The sequence below is a fragment of the Tenrec ecaudatus genome, chromosome 14 (genome assembly GCF_050624435.1).
Source record: "Tenrec ecaudatus isolate mTenEca1 chromosome 14, mTenEca1.hap1, whole genome shotgun sequence".
NCBI classification, from domain to species: domain Eukaryota; kingdom Metazoa; phylum Chordata; class Mammalia; order Afrosoricida; family Tenrecidae; genus Tenrec; species Tenrec ecaudatus.
The window spans coordinates 52,292,242-52,312,069 of NC_134543.1; the positions used below are offsets into that span (position 1 = coordinate 52,292,242).

Genomic DNA, 19,828 nt, shown 5'->3' on the forward strand with positions numbered 1-19,828 from the left:
AAAAAATCTTGACTTGAATCAAAAGAAGCAAATTATCTAAGGAATACACATATCATCAACACTGTCTCATCTTTATAAATTAGTGTTAAGCTTGGCCAGTGATAGATATTATTGGCAGTAATTCTTAAGCAAAATTTCGTATTCTTAGTATGATTGTTATTTTAATTGTTCCCCAAGGTTTATTTTAAATTATAGTATAGGTATTGCTGTTGTGCAATAGAATTTTGTGTGATTGCTAACTACTAACCCAGTTTTGCAGTTAATAGCATTACAACCAAGCCAAAGGGTGAGAGAGAGAATGATTGTTTAACTATGTTCCACATAGTTCTTCTAGGTTACAATTTCTCTCTCTCTCTCTGGTTAAAGTATCTAAATGGAAGGTAACATTTTGATATCTAGGTCCTAACTTTCTACTCTTCATTCTATCACCAATTAAACTCTTTGAAAACTATTGGAACTATTTCAAGCACATAGAATGTAGAGGCAGCATAGTTAATACTCCACTCTCCCACATTTCTAATTTAAGAGATTAAACGTTAAGCATAAAATAAAAATCTTTTATGTGGTCCTTCCCCCATTCCCCTGTTTAAAATTTTAGAGGTAGCCACCATCCTGAATTGGCTATTTATCTTCATGTACTTTTTTCATTATCAGAAAGGGTGTGTTTGTGTGTGTGTGTGTGTGTAAAGAGTATTGGTTCTTTTCCCCCTGGTTTTAACTTAATATAAACAGTAACATTGTGTTTTGTATTGCAATATGTTTTGCGGTTCAATGTTAGGATTTTGATATTTATCAAATGATAACATGTAACTCCAGTTATTTGTTTTCGCTATATATAGTAGCATACTTTTGCATGAATATGCCATAGTTTGTTTTCCTCTTTGGATGTTTAGGTTATTTGAACAATTTTGCTCCTCTAAATTGCTGAAATAAACATTTTCATATGTAGCTCCATGGTGCAAATGTGCCATTATTTAAGAGTATATAAATAGGAGTGAAACTTTCAAATTCCATCTATCTCCTTCATTACCAGTCTGAGATGCTTTATGTTGTAGGTTTATTGTCTATCTGATGAAAATTTTATTACTAGAGTACAGTCAGGAGTCAGAAACCACACAGTAATTTCAGCAAAGAAAGTTTAGTGTAATATAAGAACTACTAACAAATTAAGTTGCAGCAAAGAGAACTCTATAAAGAATAAAGAACCAGCAGCCACTACCCCCTGGGACTGAGATAGAGCATGTAAAAAAGAGCCCATTCTTTCTAAAGACTAAGATTTAGATCTGATTTGAAAGAATATGGTTCCCAGAAGTGCTGTGTCAGTGTAAGCTGCTGTAATTCTGCCTCCTGCTACCTTAGGGGAAGTCTAGCCTCAGCTCTCTCTGCTGCTTGCCTGAGGAGGGTACCTGAAAAGTCATCCAAGTGGGCCGGGATGCCTAGCCGACAGTACTCCACTCTGAAACTGCAGGGGGACCCACGTAAAAGGTGCTATTGTTGTAAACTATTAGGCAACTAACCAAAGCACCCTACAGGAGCCCACTGAGGGAAGTCAGTACCTTGGGACCAGGAAGAGCAACCTCTTTTCTTAATGTCCTTCAGTGCCCTCTGCTGGCAAAGCATAATATCAGGCCTGCTGGCAAGTGAGAATATTTAGGTTCAGCTCCATTTTTTGCAAAGCAAATAACAAAAGGTAGATTTGGAGCTACGAAGCAGTAAATTGATGTTACACAAAATCCCTTGCCTGTATTTTAAATAAACCTGTTACTGTTTTTTGGTGTTTGATTTTATAGAAATGTTTGTTAATGGCTATATGCATTGGGGTAGGAGCCCCTAGCATAGTGGTTACACGCTAGGCTGCTAACTGCAAGGTCAGCAGTTCGAAACTACCAGTCACTCCACATGAGAAAGATGAGGCTTTCTATTCCCATAAAGAGTTAGTTTTGGAAGCCCACAGGATTAGTTTATCCTATAGGTTCACCATGAGTCAAGATTGACTTGATTGTTTGTTTTTGTTTTGTTTTGTTTCATGCATTGGAAATAGTTCCTCTTAGTCCTCTTATCTGTTTTACATTCTAGTACTCACTCATCAATATTTTCAATCTAATGGCATGCAAACAATAATTCTGTTAAAAGTCAATCACAGCTTAGTTTTAGATATGAAGTTTTGTTATTTTCTGATAAAGAATTGGTACACAATGCAATCATATAAATAGTTGACATTGTAAAGACTATACTACATATTTATTTACATAAATAATGAGAATGAAAAATAAGAGAAAATGAAGTAGATGTCTTGGTGAGCAAATTGATAGTAATGTAGAATAGTAAAATGTATTAAATATCATGAATACCAATTGCATGCAAAAAGCATAATAGCCATAGAAGCAGCTTTTCTGTAAGTTGAAGAATTCAAATAAAAGATCTTTTTTCAAAGGCTCTTGTGTAGCAATTAATTTTACAAAGTTTTATTTGTATTAAATTAACTTTGCATGAAACTTAACCCCTTATCATATTAATTTGGATACGCAAGGCCCCTCTTATATAACTAACTGCTCGTTTAATTTTTTAATGACTTAAGTAATTTTTATGTATAATTTTCATTAAATAGAAGTAAAGTGGTATCTGTGGAGAAATAAGATACTCTGGATTATACTCTAAATTTTAAAACCTTAAGTGATTCTATTAAGGCATGAAAGTCTTTTTACCTTAGCAGTAGAAAAATATAAAATTATAATTACCATGTGTCTTTGAATCTGACAATGTGTAATCCTGTGATTTCTTTTTTCTCAGAGGCTGATAAAATACCAGTAATGCGTGGGCAGTGGTTTATTGATGGCACTTGGCAACCTCTCGAGGAAGAAGAAAGTAATTTAATTGAGCAAGAACATCTCAACCGTTTTAGGGGTCAGCAGATGCATGAAATTTTTGATATTGAAGTATCAAAACCCATAGATGGAAAAGAGGGTAAGACCAAGTAATGTATTTTTTAAAACCATTTAATCCGAAATAGTATCGTAAGTTTGATATAGTAATTTGGGAGGGTTATAATTTATAATTTAATATCTTAAGTATTTTATTATTAATATTATAGAAGTAGAGTCAAATTGCTATGAATTCTCCATGTTTATTGTACTTAATATATATGTTTGGTGGCATGACACTAATACAATCTGCTATAAAATGTGTAGATCATTATATTGTAGTCCCAAACCAGTTCATTTAGGAAGTCCTATGGTTATCAAAGAAAATTGAATTAATAAAGCCCCTTGCCATTATGTCAAAACAACTGTTTACAATATTTCCTAATACTTAAAAACTTCAGTTACCTCTGTGTACTGCCTTTAAGTTGTCGCCATATTTATAACTGTATCAGTGTTATTTAGAAACAATCCAATGTTAATTATAAAAAATAAATCTTTAATTTCTCATCTTTTGAGTATCTTTGTAGTAGTTAAAAACGTATTTATAAAAGCCAAGTTGTCCATGTTTTTTAATATGTAAAATTTTAAATGTATGGTGAATTTTAAAACACTCTTGTTGTTCCATTTACTGCAGGCAGTGGGATCAACTATTCTGGTGAGTATAACAGTGCAACTAGATTAGAATTTATGAAGTTCTCTAAAATACTTCCTATAAGTGTTTCTTCATCCATGCTTGCCTTTATCTGGAAGGTTTTTTGACAAGTCCTATGAATGTATTGAATTCAAGTACAAATTAACACAGTGCCCTGCTCGTTCTTTAAGGATAGATAACAAGGGCTGTCCTTCAAGGATTTTATTGGGAAACCTTACCTCATCCACTCTGCAGCCCAGATCTTATCCTATCACACTTTTTCTTTTTGTTCTCCAATCCAAAAGTACATTTAAAAGGAACTCAAGTTGAGTCCCTTGAGACTGCCCAAGCTGCCATTTTGACATGTAAGTCGAAGAAAATGTCCGTTGGGTACTTTGGGTACAGATTAGAGATGGAAATGCTGCCTTCTAAGTTTGTAGGCCTAGTGAGAGGACATGTCATGAAAGATTAGCCTCACACTTTGATTGTTTTATTTAATAAAACTTTCCTCTGTTTTTTTTGTAGCAGTATTTTCTCACTTACCTCATATATAAAGATGGAAATACTGGATAGTTTGATAGTTTTGCATAATACTTTTCCAAAATTTCACATTGTATTAGTTCGAGGGGGGAAGTGCCTTTTCCAACTAACCCTTCTCGCATATATTCAATGAAGCCTTCACTCTTCGTATCGGCAGAAGGTTTTAATGCTCACAGATGCAGACAGTTCTGTGCGAGGTGACCTTGTGAACTGAATAGATGGGAGAGCAGCAGTTAGGACAAGGAGGAAGAAGTGGGGGAATGCTAGACCTAAATCTAACTATATCAGTAATTATAGTCAGTATAACAGAAGTAAGCACTCACTGAAATGACAGATTTGACAAGATTCTAAGACCTAAAGGCATCTAACTTGGATGTGCTATCTATTAAAGTTGTATAAATTTATGTAACTTAATCTCTCTGAGATCCAAGAGGGATTTACAGGAGTTGTATTTTCCTCCGATTTGCTTATGTGAGATACACACGCCTGCTTGCCAGCCACCATTTAGAATTAAAGTTTGCCAGCCACCATTTAGAAATAAAGTTGTTCTATTCCGATGATTCATTTGTATACAACCAACAACCTCCTGGTACTCTACTACTTTCAGAATTCCATAGAGAAAATGTGAATTAGTTAGGAAACTTTTTGGCAGTACTATATTTTAGTGCTTTAAATATTTTTCATTGCTTTATAAAATTTTAATAAATAAAAGAACACCTTGATAAATCTTAGTATTTGATAAATTCACATTGCGAGGATATTTTGAATTTATGTATACTTTTTTTAAAACTAATACTAAAGAGCCCTGGTGGCGTAGGGTTACGAGTTGGGTTGAGATCCATAAGGTCAGAAGTTCCGAACCACCTGTGGCTCCATGGGAGAAAGATGGGGCTTTCAACTCCAGTAAAGAGTTACAGGCTCAGAAACTCTCAGGGACATGACTCGATGGCTTGAGTTTCATTTATAGGGGCTTTGGGGTTTGTTTGTTTTTGGTGGGGGGCATTGCTAATACTATCTAAGAATTTCGAACTAAAACTTAGAAAGAAAATAAAATCCTGCTTTCTGGCACTTAAATATCCTTTAGCAGAGTTCTCTGTTTGGATTAGTATTAGGTAACACTTTTTAATCTACTGTAGTTATGGGAGTACCCCTAATACTCTGGTTTGAAATGCAAATTCCTTATATTTAACCTTTTATCCTGAAGAATGTAGAACAAGTAAAGTAAGTAAGTTTCACATAAAAAAAAAGTACAGCTCTAAAGTCAATAAAGAATCATATCGATTTAATTTTGTAAAACTGTTAAGTCAACACATTTCTTTGTTTTTAGTATATTCAGTGTTTGTCTTTTTTTAATCCTTAAAGTACACTATTCTTTAAAAAAGGAAAACTTTTCATATTTGAAACTTGACTAGTTTGCTGAAAGTACATTTATAATTTTCAAAATGTGGTCAGTCAGTGGTCCATATGCTTTCTATTAGCGCTTTTTTTAAAGTAAGCATGGAATCAATCCATGTTAGTTTAAGTACTAAATATACAAAAATTGAATTTTTGATCTTTTGCATAGTAAAATCTCAAGTTGATGCCAATTTGATCTACTTTGATACGTTAGCAGCTTTTTCCTCATTATTTTTTTTGTTGTTTAAATATGTGTCCTAATTTAAGTGGTACATTTAATTCTCAGTAACTAACCAGAAGGCACATGAAAGAAGAAACATTTTCAGTGAAGAAAATTACTTCAGTTATTTCCCACCTTTCTATGGCATAGGAATATTTTTATAATCCTGATGTAAAAACTCAGCTTTTAGTTATATAATCTTATAGCTGCTTAATGATATAGATGTAGTCATTTTAAAGTATATTGTAAGCATTTTCAATTCCCATTATAATATAAATCTTTGCATATAATTCATCTGAATATGCAGAAGATTTTTTTAAATCTTATGTTGTTTATATGAGAGAGCTCTTTTCATATTGAGCAGTATTTAACTTTTGAATGTCACATTCATATGGAAGGGGGTGAGAATGAAAATGAAATTTATCTGAATGAATTTTAACTAAATTAGAAAACTTTTATGGTACATTAGGAAATTGAATTATAAGGCTCAACTTCAAGTACATTTTTAAAATAGCTCTTAAAAATTGTAAGGAAGTTTCTTGCAAATTTCTAGCAAAATTTGACAGGTACAATGTTGACTTTAAGGTTATCTACCGATTTGCCAAATAACAAGTATATGCCTGGCTTTATGTTATCTATTTTCTGCTTAAAAGATGACAAAGCGTACATTTTAACTAATGACCTTTTTTCCATTATTTTATCATTAAGAAATCTATAGTTAATAGTAGAGCTTCCAATTTGGGAGTTTTAGTTGAAATTTCATTTGTAAAGAGTTATTTTGTTTTTTAACAACTTGAACAATTGTTAAAGTAAAATTTCTTTCTGTGGAAAAAGCTCCATTGTACTGCAGTTATAAAAAGCATCTACTGTGCTGTTGGTCTCATGAAAGCTGTACTGGCTGTTTAAACTCTTGTTTATTGTGTTCTTGATTGGTACGTCAGGTGTTAACTATGTTGTCGTCAAAAATCCTGATTATTGTAAAGACATGGTTTATCCGTAAACTCTCAACACTGTAATGTTTGCGTTTTTCTCTGTTCAAAAACATTAAATGTAATCATCACATGGTTATCTTTTAACTGATAAATTCAGGTATCATTTGCTTTTTTTTCTTTTAGTAAAAGTTGAGCATATATTTGATAAACATTACTAATGTTCTGTCTACTGGTTTTTTATTAGAAATTATATAAAGCATTTTGAATAATGTTAATCAAATATAACTCATTATTTTAGTAAATACTGCCACAAAAGGGAAAAATGGCAAACCTCATATAAAATTTACTTTGAAGCTCAGTGTTTTACTCTCTTAGTTGTCTACCACCTCCCTCCTTTCTCCCTCCCTGCTCTGTTCAAATGGAGAGTCGATAAGGAGAGTGCAGATGCGACAGGGCTTAAAAGAAAGCGTTCCCAAGGTACAGTAATTGTAGTTGTAGTTGTCCATGTAGTTATAATCCTAGCTGCCAGCATTCAGTTACTTTGTTGTCAGATGTATTGAAAGACTCTTTAAAGCCATAGAAACTGCTCGTTTTTAAGTGTACTCATTATGCTGTTTACTTAGTATTGCTTAACTCTTATTATTACTTATTAGCACTAGTAAACGTCAGTCCAATGATGACGTGCCCACCAGTGTTAAGACATTGTACCTTAAAGCATATAGATTGTAGTGGATGATTTAAGGGTTGTCTATTCTCTATCTTAATTCTTGTCATTTCAGTACAAACTAAAGATATTTCGGCAACAATTATAAATATATTTTATTCAAAACTCTTTTAACCAAAATATGGCTAAACATTGATATAAGATAAAAACACTATCTTGGATCAGACATGGAATTAGAAAAAGAAAATAATTTTAAACATGCAAAATATTTCAAAATCTGTGAAAAGTTCATTTGTTTTTATAAAGCTGAGTTTGTGCATTGTTTTATGAAACTAAAACTATTATTAGTGTTTGTTATATTATTGACCTTATGTTCGGTGTTTATAATGTACCCTGACAGGTAAGTAAAATATGCATTTATATTTTATAATTGTTACCTAAATTGTATTTGTTATATAGCTAAGTAGTACATTGCCCCATTAAGTGTTCAATTATCTGCATATTTTGGGTCTCTAGAGCCATATCCTTTTAAGTATTTATGTTAAGTTTATTTTAACCCATTTTTAATTTTCTGAAGGAAAGTTTACTCTTCATATCAGAGACGTTAGACTGTGGTCAATGATGTCACTAGGATTTGCTGTCACCCCATGTGGTGGTTCAGTGGTGTCACCCCCTCCATAGACCTCCTCCCATATCAGACCATACAGAATCCATAGTAATGTTATTGTCAACTCTGATGATAGATTAACATATAATAAAGTTATAAATTGCTTAAATATTTCTTAGGTTTATGTGAATACTAACAAAATTATTTTGTAAAATCATTTGTTCCACGTCGAAATATAACATTAGTTACATTAATTTAGTAACTGAATAAAAACCAGTTTTTCATTTTTCTCCTTTACAAAACCAAACTCATTGCCATTGAATCCATTCTAATTTCAACTCATAGCAACCCTGTAGAACAGAGTATAACTGCCCCTCTGGGTTTCCAGTACTGTAACTTTTTTCTGAAGTGAAAAGCCTCATCTTTCTACTGGGAGTGACTGGTTGTTTCGAAATACTGGCCTTGCTTACCTGTCCAATGTGTAACTCACTACGTCACCAGGCTCCTTTCTGATTCACAGTGAGCCCGGAAGGCAGAGTAGAACTGCCACTGGGTTTCTGAGGCTGTAAATCTTTACAAGATGAGAGAAAGCCTTATCTTTCTCTCACAGATCAGCTGATGGGTTCAAACTACTGACCTCGAGGTTAGCAGCCCAAAGTGTAATCCACTATGTCACCAGGGCTCCTTTCACATGATCAAAAAAGTTACTGAGATAGGTTCACAAATTGCCATAACATGGTGGCTAAAACACCAGCTGCAACAAAAACACCACCCTTACAGTGCTCACAGTGCACACAGACAAAACCAAGTGATTTGAAACACCATTGTAATTAGGTTAATAGAGACAGTGCTAAGCAGAGTCCATTAGATTAAACTACACAGTTATTTTTATAAAAATAATAAATTTCTACTGAAATGTTGCGTAAGAAGTTTTATGGACAGTCATTTTGATGTCACCTCCTCTGACAGTATTGCCAGGTATGGTTCATAACCCCTAGTGACCCCACTGACTAGAGGACAGAGCTCTGCCAGCAACTAGCTTTGTGAAAAGGCTCTGTGTGTGTGTTTAAACAGGGCTTGTGCATTGATTTATTTTTTAAAGACTTGCTATACAGAATAATATGCTTGCTTTAAAATATTAAAATATCCATCTCCCCCCTCCCCCCATCAAATCCGCTTCTCCAATCAAATCCTCTCATGTAGCAACACAGTTAACAGTTGAGGGAAGCTGTGTCCTTTCCAGCTTTATTCTCTACATGCACGTAGACATGCACTCACATTCTTTTTTATTTTTTTAATTAAAAGATCATTTTCTTTATATCTTCCGACCTGGGCCGGTTCACCCCTCCTTAGGCAACCTGGTGGCCCCCCGCTCCCGGGAGGTCACCATATTGATGCCGAACTTAGTGCGGACACCCGATCGGCATAGCGCACTGCAGCCCAGAACTCCTGGACTCAAGCGATCCTCCAGCCTCAGCCTCCCGAGTAGCTGGGACTACAGGCGCGCGCCACCACGCCCGGCTATATCTTCTTATATATAAAATAGGAGAAGGGTAGTAATTGACTTAATAGGTTTTTTAAGGAAATAAAGCAGTGGTTTGAAGGTACCTAGTTTTCTAAGATGAGCCTGTGACTTTTTCTTACTTATGCATAGCAGAGCTTTAGAGGAAAGAATCAAGAGTTCAGAATATAAAAACAATCCAATGATTTGCTGGTGAGTAGCAGTTTTCTCTGTCCATTGCTTCCACAAGCATTATTACACACATCAGACTGCTGCTTACAAGGTCAGCAGTTCAAACCCATCAGCTGCTCCATGGAGAACGATGAGGTTTTCTGATCTTGTAAAGGTCACTTTGAGTTGGAATCAACTTGATATTTTTTTAACATGTTATGTGATAACATGTTATCATTCTCTGTAGTAGGTATAATTTATAAAATAAAGTATCACTTGTTCCACAAAATATGTATTACAATAAAATAGTTCTCTACTGAACTGTGTTAAATATCTAACTTGGATTTAACATATTGACTATAGAATGTATGTGTCACAATTTTCCACACAAATGAAGTTTGTCTTGGAAACCTTGAAATTAGTTTTTCCTTTTTTTAACAGCTATTCATAGTTTCAAATTGAGTCGAAACCATGTAGACTGGCACAGTGTTGATGAAGTATATCTGTATAGTGATGCAACAACATCTAAAATTGCAAGAACTGTTACTCAAAAGCTGGGGTTTTCTAAAGGTAATTATATATTATAATTTGTCAAAAACTTAGGGATTTGACTGTTAAACTTCCAAAATAAGACTATAAATTCTATTTTTCGATATATTTAGTATATTAAAGTTACTTGCAGTTACTATCCTGTTAAATAAAACTTTTCTATTAAGGTGATAGAGTTGATATGTATTCATCAATGAATAAGATGTACTCAGAATGATCTGACATTATTAAGAAATATCTTATATATTTCTAAAAGCAGGAAAGTGGTCAAATTGAAGCAATGATGTAAAACTAAAACATGGCAAATGATGCATAGTGTCAAGAATGAGAGACTGAAAATTTCCCAACAGATTTAGAGATCATTGGTGACTTAAAATGGATTAATACAGTAAAAACCAGATAGGTAGGATTGGGTAGAAGGTTATATAGAGGGTAAGGAAATGTAAGCATTTAGAATAGATAACTCTGTAAAACATTTTGGAGAAAAGACAGGATGACACCTGAAGATACGGAAACATTATCTTTTTTTTTTCATTTTTATTATATCTGATGAAATTCTTTACTGTTCAATTTTTAATTCCTTTGATAATAAATGTGCTTGGATATCTTATATGTTTATTAATGTGTTGTATTTTTCTGTCTCGTGAATGATATGCTCATACCTCTAGCCCACTTTGCTAATTAAAAGGTTATATTTTAACTATTTTATTAATAAGCTCTCTTTGAATATGTAATTGATTAGCTTAATTGCAAGCATATTTTACACACAAAAAAAGTCCCAGTTTGCCATTCATTTTTTTAAATCGTTGGTTCATAGTATTTTATGTAGAGTTTTGGGGTTTTTTGTATTCAGTTAATCCTTCCATGTCTTTTTTCTCTGAGTTCTGGCTTTGTTGTATTGTCCAGTTCAGCATTTTATATCAGAGCCAACCAATAAGCATTATTTTACAAAGTTCATTCCCCTTTCCTACTCAGTGAAAGTTTTTCTTCATATTCCTTTTACTTTTTCCTTTCAACATATTGTGGAAATGCTAATATTTCTAAAAGTAAAATAGTAAACATAGAACCATAATTTTTCTACAGCATCAAGTAGTGGGACCAGACTTCATAGAGGTTATGTAGAAGAAGCTACCTTAGAAGACAAGCCATCACAGACTTCCCATATTGTATTTGTTGTGCATGGCATTGGGCAGAAAATGGACCAAGGAAGAATTATCAAAAATACAGCCATGTGAGTTCTTTGATGAATACATTCTATATCTGGTCTAAAATCCAAACTTTTGTCCAGAATATAGCAGACAGTAACAGAGTTTACTCGTTCTACCATGTTTCTCTAAAGCCAGGCACTTTATAGATCCTAAGTTACAAATCAAGTTTCGGGATCAAGTTTTTACAGTAATTCTATGAAGATTTTTGTTGTTTGTTTGGTTTTCCCACACCCCCATAGTTAGAAAGGGGATTAAGAAATAATTTTTAAACCTAGTGTGTTAAATTAATTTATATTAAACTAAAGCTGAAAACAGGAAAAAATAGTTTTAAGTTCATATTTTATTCTCTAAACTACAGAAACTGTGAAAAGTACAAAGTTACATAACTTTGAAAAAGCTAAAAATTATTTAAATTGCCACTTAGCGGCTTAACCTGTTCAATTAATTGTACCACAAGAAATTGAACAATGAATAGTTTGACAACACGTCAGAAAGGTTATTGACCTCGTTGATGTATTATACTCATTATTATTCTAAAACCACTAAGGTTTATTGTTTTGTGTGATTGTATAAAATGGAATTGGTTCTTCTAAAAGGAAATATTAGGATAGTAAGATTTCCACAAATGTCTTTAGGGCTCTTGCAGCCAATGTAAAGAAAATTCTGATCAGTTACAGGTTTATGATGTGATGAGAACAAACCAGTTGCAGGTTTGTGTATCTAGCTCTGAGATGTCAAATAAATGTATTTCCTTTTTTCCCAACAGTTATATTGGCACATAATGTATATATTATGCAGTTCAATCATATCAAGGAGAATTGTACAATAATCCCCACATCAATTTTAGAGCATTTCCTGCCCTCTTCCCCCCAATGGTTGAATCTCCTTTAAAATGTGTTGTGTAATCACAATCAGTTCTGGTGCTCCCTCTCCACTCCCGCACTCATTATTTACTCCCCAAACCCCCTATCAGCCAAACCCACCCCTGAATCTCCTATGAACCCTTGTGTGTGGACCAGCAGACGGACTCTGGCCCCGGTCCAGGAGCAGTTATTATCATTGTGCATCCACTCCTGTGTTTCACAACTGGGGTGCCCAACAGAAAACAGTAAAAACAAACTCAGACAAAGATTACAAGAATAAAATAATAGTAAAAAGACAGAAATACGAATATCGGGTCAGAAGGAAAAGATCCCCAACAATAATCAAAAAGCCAAGGAAGACATTTCTGTTAAGGAACTAGTAAGAGATATTGGCACCTAGAACAAATTCAGGTCGGTTCTATAGGGAGGTCAACTGGCCAAGTGTTGAGTTTGATCCAACATAGTCAAGATTCCAGTGGTCTCTGCCTGCTACTAAGGCTGTTGGAGAGTCTTGGCTATGGCTAGAGCAGATCTGCCTGTGCAGCTCAGTCTGACTAGATACTCTGCAGAGGGCTTTGGGGCTCATACTGTCCTCCATAGCTTTCTACAAATTGGGTGTTCATAATTTTAGCTCTGATACTTTTCTATCCAACATATTCAAATGTTGTAATTATCATCTGGATCGCATAATATGGTGTGCTGCTTGTGTGTAGATTTAGTTGATTCCTTGCTTAGATGGCTGCTGGTTTGAATACAAGCCTTTAAGACCCAGACACTATTCCAGTTGATAACAGATCACCATCTGCTTTCTTTCCACACTTTGTTGTAGCATCCTTGTCTTCAGTGATCATTTCATAAAGGAAAATATAGAGCAGGGCCATATTATCAGAACTACATGAATTGGGGCTAGAATTAAGTAGGAGCCAAGAGTCCATCTGCTGGTCCATGGGATTTCCATGTCTCGCGTTTACTTTGGCAGTTGTAATCTGACAAAATCATAACCCTATATGACGAACTGCCTCAATAGCAGACATTAGTCAACCAGCAAACAAACAAACAAACCACACACACCCAGAAAGGAAAGAAAAACCCCAAACTACAAGCAGGAAAGCTAAACCCCATATAAACAAATAAGTGCATTGTTAGTTACCTCCCTGGGGTATAAGTTGATTGCACTATTATCGTCATCAATTTTCCCAAGGATCCAGCACTCCAAACACAGTTCCGCCCTTGAGCTGTAACCCACAAGTTTTTGTCCTATGCAGATTTATCTCTCATTCACCCAAGTCTGGGGATTCTTGCCAGGGGGAACCTTCCTGGATCAGTTCTTCCAAGTGCAGATCCCTGCTCAACAAATCAGAACCTGTCGGGTCATGGCAAGGTGGCCATTGAGGTACTACATATATGGTGATCCTGGGCCCCTTTCCATTAGACAACCCTCCAAGCTGGGGATCCCTCCCAAGGTCCAATGACCACTACTTCCGCATTCTTAGGGTGGCTACTCTCTTCTTCCTCTCCTATCCAGGTACCCAAGTTCTCAGTCCAAGGATGCAGGCAGCTTCGAGGCAGGGCTCAATTCATTCAGAGAGGCCTCTGTATTAATTCCTTCTGGTGAAACCCCTGCATTATGCCATGCTGCCTACAAGGTCAGCTTCCATGATTATCATGGTGCTTAGCCCATGGCATGCTTCACCGATGGTTGAATAGAAATGTATTTGTAGCGTCTACCCACAATTTTTAAATCTGGCCTATTGTCCCGTAGTTCATTATTTAGCATCCCTGCCCGCTCTGTGGTTAGTTTCCACATTCACCTACCATACTCACCAGCAAAACGATCAGCATCTCTTCCACTGTGTAGATGGTCTCCTCTCCTGGTCTTCACCTGAACTTCTGTAAAGCTGCTTCCATTCCTGTGGGGAGACCATTGATTTTCCCCAGCCTTGCTTCAGTGTTGTATCGCCTCAAGTTGATGGTTATCTCCCAATTCCACCCCTCTTGAAGGGTCTCCTCCTTCATGTCAGCTCTTGTATAGTGCTCAAAAGGGAGGTAGGTGATGTATGACCGGTAGGTAGCCTTCTCTCCTTTTATTCAGGAATTGGTTCACAAGATTTGTTTAATTGGTGTTTCTTATAGTAGTGGACTCATAGTACAATACTTGTCCTTTTTGATTGACCTAACTTCACACAGCATAATAATTTCCAGGTCCTTCCATGTCATGTGGTGTTTCATGCTTCCATCACTTATTTTATGTATGCATAGTATTCCATTGTGTGTGTGCACCACAGTTCCTTTATCCATTTTTCCACTGTAAGTATATTTCTATAGCCCTTGATACTGAGGAAATGGCATGGGGCCATGCCTGACTTCTCTGGCTTCAGGAGGGAGGAGAATCCAACTCCATACCAGCCCATGGCCAATCTCAGCTCTACCTCATGGTTTCAGCATGGTGCAGCCTCTGTTGCCTCTACCACTTTAGGCAGTGATCTCACACATACACTGCTGGGGGCTCTTCTTCCTCGATGAGCGTGGCAAAACCAACCAGTCATACATCCTATGAGCATGATCATACCCAATCTTTTGATAGCAGTCACAAAGACATGGATAGAAGAGTCATATATAAGCTGAAATTTTCCCTTCACCACAGATGTAATGATGTATGTCCTCAACAGATCTATAGTAATGGATTTTGTTTCACTTTAGTGTAACATCATTAATTCCACTGATGGAATAATGTAAAAGAAACAAGTACTATGAATGAGTATTATGAAGTTGTGAAAAGCAATGAGGGAGGTCTCTATATACTATATCCTTACAAAGATTTTTACTAAGTTGAGACGTTAACTGGAATGATGTACAACACTAAGATCCATCTTCTCCAGCCTGTAGCCCAGTGCTACAAAAGTCTAGATTTGGTCTTTAAAATCATTAAGCCCTTACAGAAGGGTCTCAGAGAGGAGATGAGCCAGTCAGGGTGCTATGTAGCAACAATGATAAATACAACTTTCCTCTAGTTCCTAAATGCCTCCTTCCCCCTCTCCGCCCCCCCCGCACCCCTCCCCCTACTATCATGATCCCAATTTTACCTTGCAAATCTGGCTAGACCAGAGGATGTACACTGGTGCAGATAGGAGCTGGAGGCACAGGGAATCCAGGGCGGATGATACCTCCAGGACCAGGGGTGTAAGTGGCGATACTGGGAGGGTAGAGGGATGGAGGGTTGGAAAGGGGGAACCGATTACAATGATCTACATGTGACCTCCTCCCTGGGGACGGACAGCAGAAAAGTGGGTGGGATGTCGGACAGTGTAAGATATGACAAAATAATTTCTAAATTATCAAGGGTTCAGGAGAGAGGGGAGAGCTGGAGGGAGGGGGGAAAATGAGGACTTGATGCCAGGTGCTTAAGTGGAGAGTAAATGTTGAGAATGATGAGGGCAATGAATGTACAAATGTGCTTGACACAATTGATGTATGTGTGGACTGTGATAAGAGTTGGATGAGCCCCTGATAACATGATTTAAAAATCATTAAGCTGCTTCGACTCTAGCACTGCCATTGGGTCAATTCTGACTCAGTGATTCTGTTGGACAGAGTAGAATTGCCCTCTCGGGTTTCCAAATCTGAAAATCTTTATGAGGGCAGAAAGCCTTGTTTTTCTCCCTTGATGGATTTGAACTACAGCCCAACGCATGACCCACTGTGCTAACAAGGCCATTAACAGGAAATAGTAAGTTACTATTCTTAAAAAAAAAAAAAACAGACTTCTGGAACTAGAGGTGTATATGTTGCCTGATACTTAACAGTAGTTAAGTAACACAGGCCTGCCTGTCCTAAAATATGTACACATGAAATGATATGCTGCCTAGATTTTGCTTTAAACCATTATAGAGGGAGCTATTACTATAAGGAGAGAGTATGAACAAGTTTTGGTTGGATGGAAGGGGGTAGGTGTTGATGATGGAACTATTCTATGTCTTGTGATTGGGTTGTCAGTTAAATCGGTGTGTACCAGTTCAGTCAGGGCCAATACAATGAAATCAGAATAAACACAATTTTGTAAAATGTGTTGTACCAGAACAGGAAAAATTATAAGTCTGAGCCTAGGAATGAGAGACTCACAGTGGCATTGAAGCCCAGAGATTGGATTCTCACCGTGGCTGGGGAGCAGGGAACAGGGATGGTGTACTTTGCCACTGGCACTGAGCTCGGCACCACTGTCCCTGGCTCTGCCGACCGGAGATTTGGTTACTGTGCAACATGCACACTGCTGCTGTGTCCTAGGAGGGAGCCTGGGTTTCTAGTGGGACCCTGACCTGTAATTTTACCTATTGTGGTACACTCACATTTTACAAATACATCTCTGTCACTGCTTTCTCTTCGTCAGCCACTACTAAACTGAGGAGAACACATCATGTGAAAGCTTGAAATTCCTTTTATGGCAAGTTTAGGAAAATAACATAGAAATGAATGTATTCCAATGTTGCAAATTATGAGTTGCAAACTTATGTTGTTTTGTGTAGCAGTAATTGAAATATAATTGGACAAGGAAGAATGTTGTAAGCAAATGGAAATTTTGTGATTATAGACATTTTGTACTCTATACATTGATATTCTAAATTACTCTGAAAATGTTTTGTTGGTTTTTGGGGGTCTTTTTTAGGATGAGAGAGGCTGCCAGAAAAATAGAAGAAAAGCATTTTTTCAATCATGCAACACATGTTGAATTTCTACCTGTTGAATGGCGATCAAAACTTACTCTTGATGGAGGTACATTTTGACAAATTTTTACTAAGTTAATATAGAAATTTTTAGAAAACATTTACTCATTGCGAAAAAATGTCTAATTCAGTTGTTGAGATATATTCACTCATTCTAAATTATTTAAGAAAATGAAAGTGAATCATTGGCTTAAAAATAATTTTGTCTACAGTCACTGTCGACTACCATCCACATTTCAGAGATTACACTGTTATCATGCATGCCTTGTATGGATTTTGGGGGGGGAGGGAGTGAGGAAGTTAGAGGAAGGGACCAAAATGTTTTCTATATCATTTAGCAGAAAGGTGGCTTGTCAATACTGTACACAAAAAACTACATTAATTCCATATAAAAATTTGTCATTAATTCCATATAAATTTACATTTTCTTCCTAAAAGTGTACCTCCCTATGTCTGGTAGGTTAAATCTCAGGGGTTTTGTTGTTTGTTTCTTAACTGGCTCTTCATTTCCCCATACTGATGAATCATAATCTAACGTAGAGAAATTGTACATATTTAAAATCATTTTGTTTAATTCCTTGAAGTGATGATGTTAGTCAAAATATACATATTTATTTGTAGAAAGATGTGTCCTCTGAATATTAAAACAGACTACGTAGCTTAATTATTTACATAATCTGGAACATGGGGGCGTTCTGACAGATTAGCAGCTGTAGCACCTCATTTGTAGTACCTTTCCTGCGTGCCCAGCACTCTGCTGTGCATTTACATAGATTTTTCTCAATCTTCTCACAAATATATCAGATGCTCCACTTTCTCCATTTACTGGTGAGGAACTGAAATTGAATAAAAAGTGAATACAGCTCAACTAAGAATAGCCGGCCAAATCTAGATCGTTAGATACCTGGGCCCATCACTGAGTGATTTCCACTAATCCTTCCAAGTCTGTGATTCTGTTTCAGTTGTTTAAATCTGACAGAACCTTAGAAACCTGAGGGTTTTATTAAATGCTATGTCTTTCCTTCTGCTCCTATTGTTGAGGAGTCCCAGAAACTTACCTGGGTGGGTGAGAAAAGCCCAAGGGGTCGTGGTTTTTGAGTGGTTACTTTTTTTTTTTCATCTGTTCTTTTCTTTTTAAATCATTTTATGGGGGGCTCACACAACTCCTATCACAATCCATACCTACATCCACTGTGTCAAGCACATTTGTACATTTGTTGCCATCATCATTCTCAAAACATTTTGTTTCTACTCGAGCCCTTGGGATCAGCTCCTCATTTGGGATAGTGTTTTAATTATCCCAGAACTTTACTTATGAACTGTTGCTGCTAACCCTGAAGTAGACAAAATTATTTTTAAACCAAAATTATTTTAGCTGACACTCTTGGCTTGTGTATAAGTTCCATTTAGGTTTTCCTTTTATTGTAGTGAAAATATATGTAGCAAAATATTCACTAATTCAACAGTTTCTTCATGGATGATTCAGTGCCATTGATTACATCTCTCTTGTTGTATAGCACCTGGCACTGCCTTTTTCCTAATTATCCTACCATAAACTCAATGTTAATATGGTAAAAACCATCCCTGGTAACCACTACTAATCTTAGGTTGCTAATATATAATATATACATATATAATCCTTTTATTGGTAACTCTTACAGATATCATAATATTCCATAGTTCAATCACATCAAGCAGTATTGTTCAATAGTTACCACAATCAGTTTCAAAACATTTACTTTCTTCTTGAACTCCTTGACATCAGGTCCCCTTTATCCCCTCCCTCCCCCACTATACCCCCCCAGGGTTATGAAGTGAAATCCTACAGCCTTTGTCCTTTTGTGACTTGATGTATTTTCCTCAGCATGTTTTCAAAGTTTATCTATGTGGGTGAGATATATCAGGACTTCATTTCTCTCTGTGTCTGATTAATATTCCATTTTTTTGTCTATACCACATTTTGTCGATCCATATATCTGATGATAGACATTTACATTGTTTTTGTCTTTGAGTTATTGTGAATAGTGCTTCAGTGAACGTTGGTGCCCTCTTTAGGTGACTTAGACAATCAGAATTTTGCCTAAGAAAAATACATTAGCAAGAACACTTTGTTCTATTAAATTGGCATTCCACGATGCACACCTTCCCGACGTGATCACTGAAGACAAGTGTGTGCATAACAAATGTGGTGAAGAAAGCTGATGGTACCTGGCTATCAAAAGTTATAGTGTCTGGGGTCTTAAAGGCTTACGGGTAAACAAGCAGCCATCTAGCTCAGAAGCAACAAAGCCCACATGGAAGAAGCACACCAGCCTGTGTGACCACAAGGTGTTGAAGGTATCAGGTATCAGGCTTCAAAGAACAAAAAAAAATCATATCATTGTAAATGAGAGTGAGTGCAGAGTGGACACTCAAAGCCCATCTGTATGCAACTGGAACACCCCTTTACTGAAGGGTCACAGGAAGAAGACAAGCCAGTCAGGGTGCAATGTAGCAACAATGAAACATACAACTTTCCTCTAGTTCTTAAATGCTTCCTCCCCCAACTATCATGATCCCGATTCTACTAGACCAGAGGATATACATTGGTACAGATAGGAACTGGAAACAGGGAATCCAGGATGGATGATCCCTTCAGGACCATTGGTGACAGTGGCGATATCTGGAGGATGGAGGGAAGGTGGGGTAGAAAGAGGGAACCGATTACAAGGATATACATATGTAACCTCCTCCCTGGGGGATGGACAACAGAAAAGTGGGTGAAGGGAGACATCAGACAGTGTAAGATATGGCAAAATAATGATGGTTTATAAATTATCAAGGGTTCATGAGGGAGGGGAAGCAGGGAGAGAGGGGGGGAAATGAGCTGATATCAAGGGCTCAAGTAGAAAATGTTTTGAAAATGATG

General features: G+C 36.3%; 1 protein-coding gene across 7 annotated transcripts in view; it reads left to right on the top strand.

The window, feature by feature from the left end:
- DDHD1 (DDHD domain containing 1) overlaps positions 1-19,828 on the top strand; it is a 67,423-nt gene that overhangs the window by 20,689 nt on the left and 26,906 nt on the right. For 2 of the 7 annotated variants that reach the window (XM_075530907.1, XM_075530909.1), the window contains exons 2-7: positions 2,791-2,964; positions 3,556-3,576; positions 7,015-7,116; positions 10,024-10,152; positions 11,215-11,362; positions 16,863-16,969. In XM_075530907.1, coding sequence (XP_075387022.1) covers positions 2,791-2,964; positions 3,556-3,576; positions 7,015-7,116; positions 10,024-10,152; positions 11,215-11,362; positions 16,863-16,969 — 681 coding nt within the window. The remainder of the gene's footprint in view (positions 1-2,790; positions 2,965-3,555; positions 3,577-7,014; positions 7,117-10,023; positions 10,153-11,214; positions 11,363-16,862; positions 16,970-19,828) is intronic. The other 5 variants (XM_075530910.1, XM_075530912.1, XM_075530911.1 and 2 more) reach the window with 3 other exon arrangements.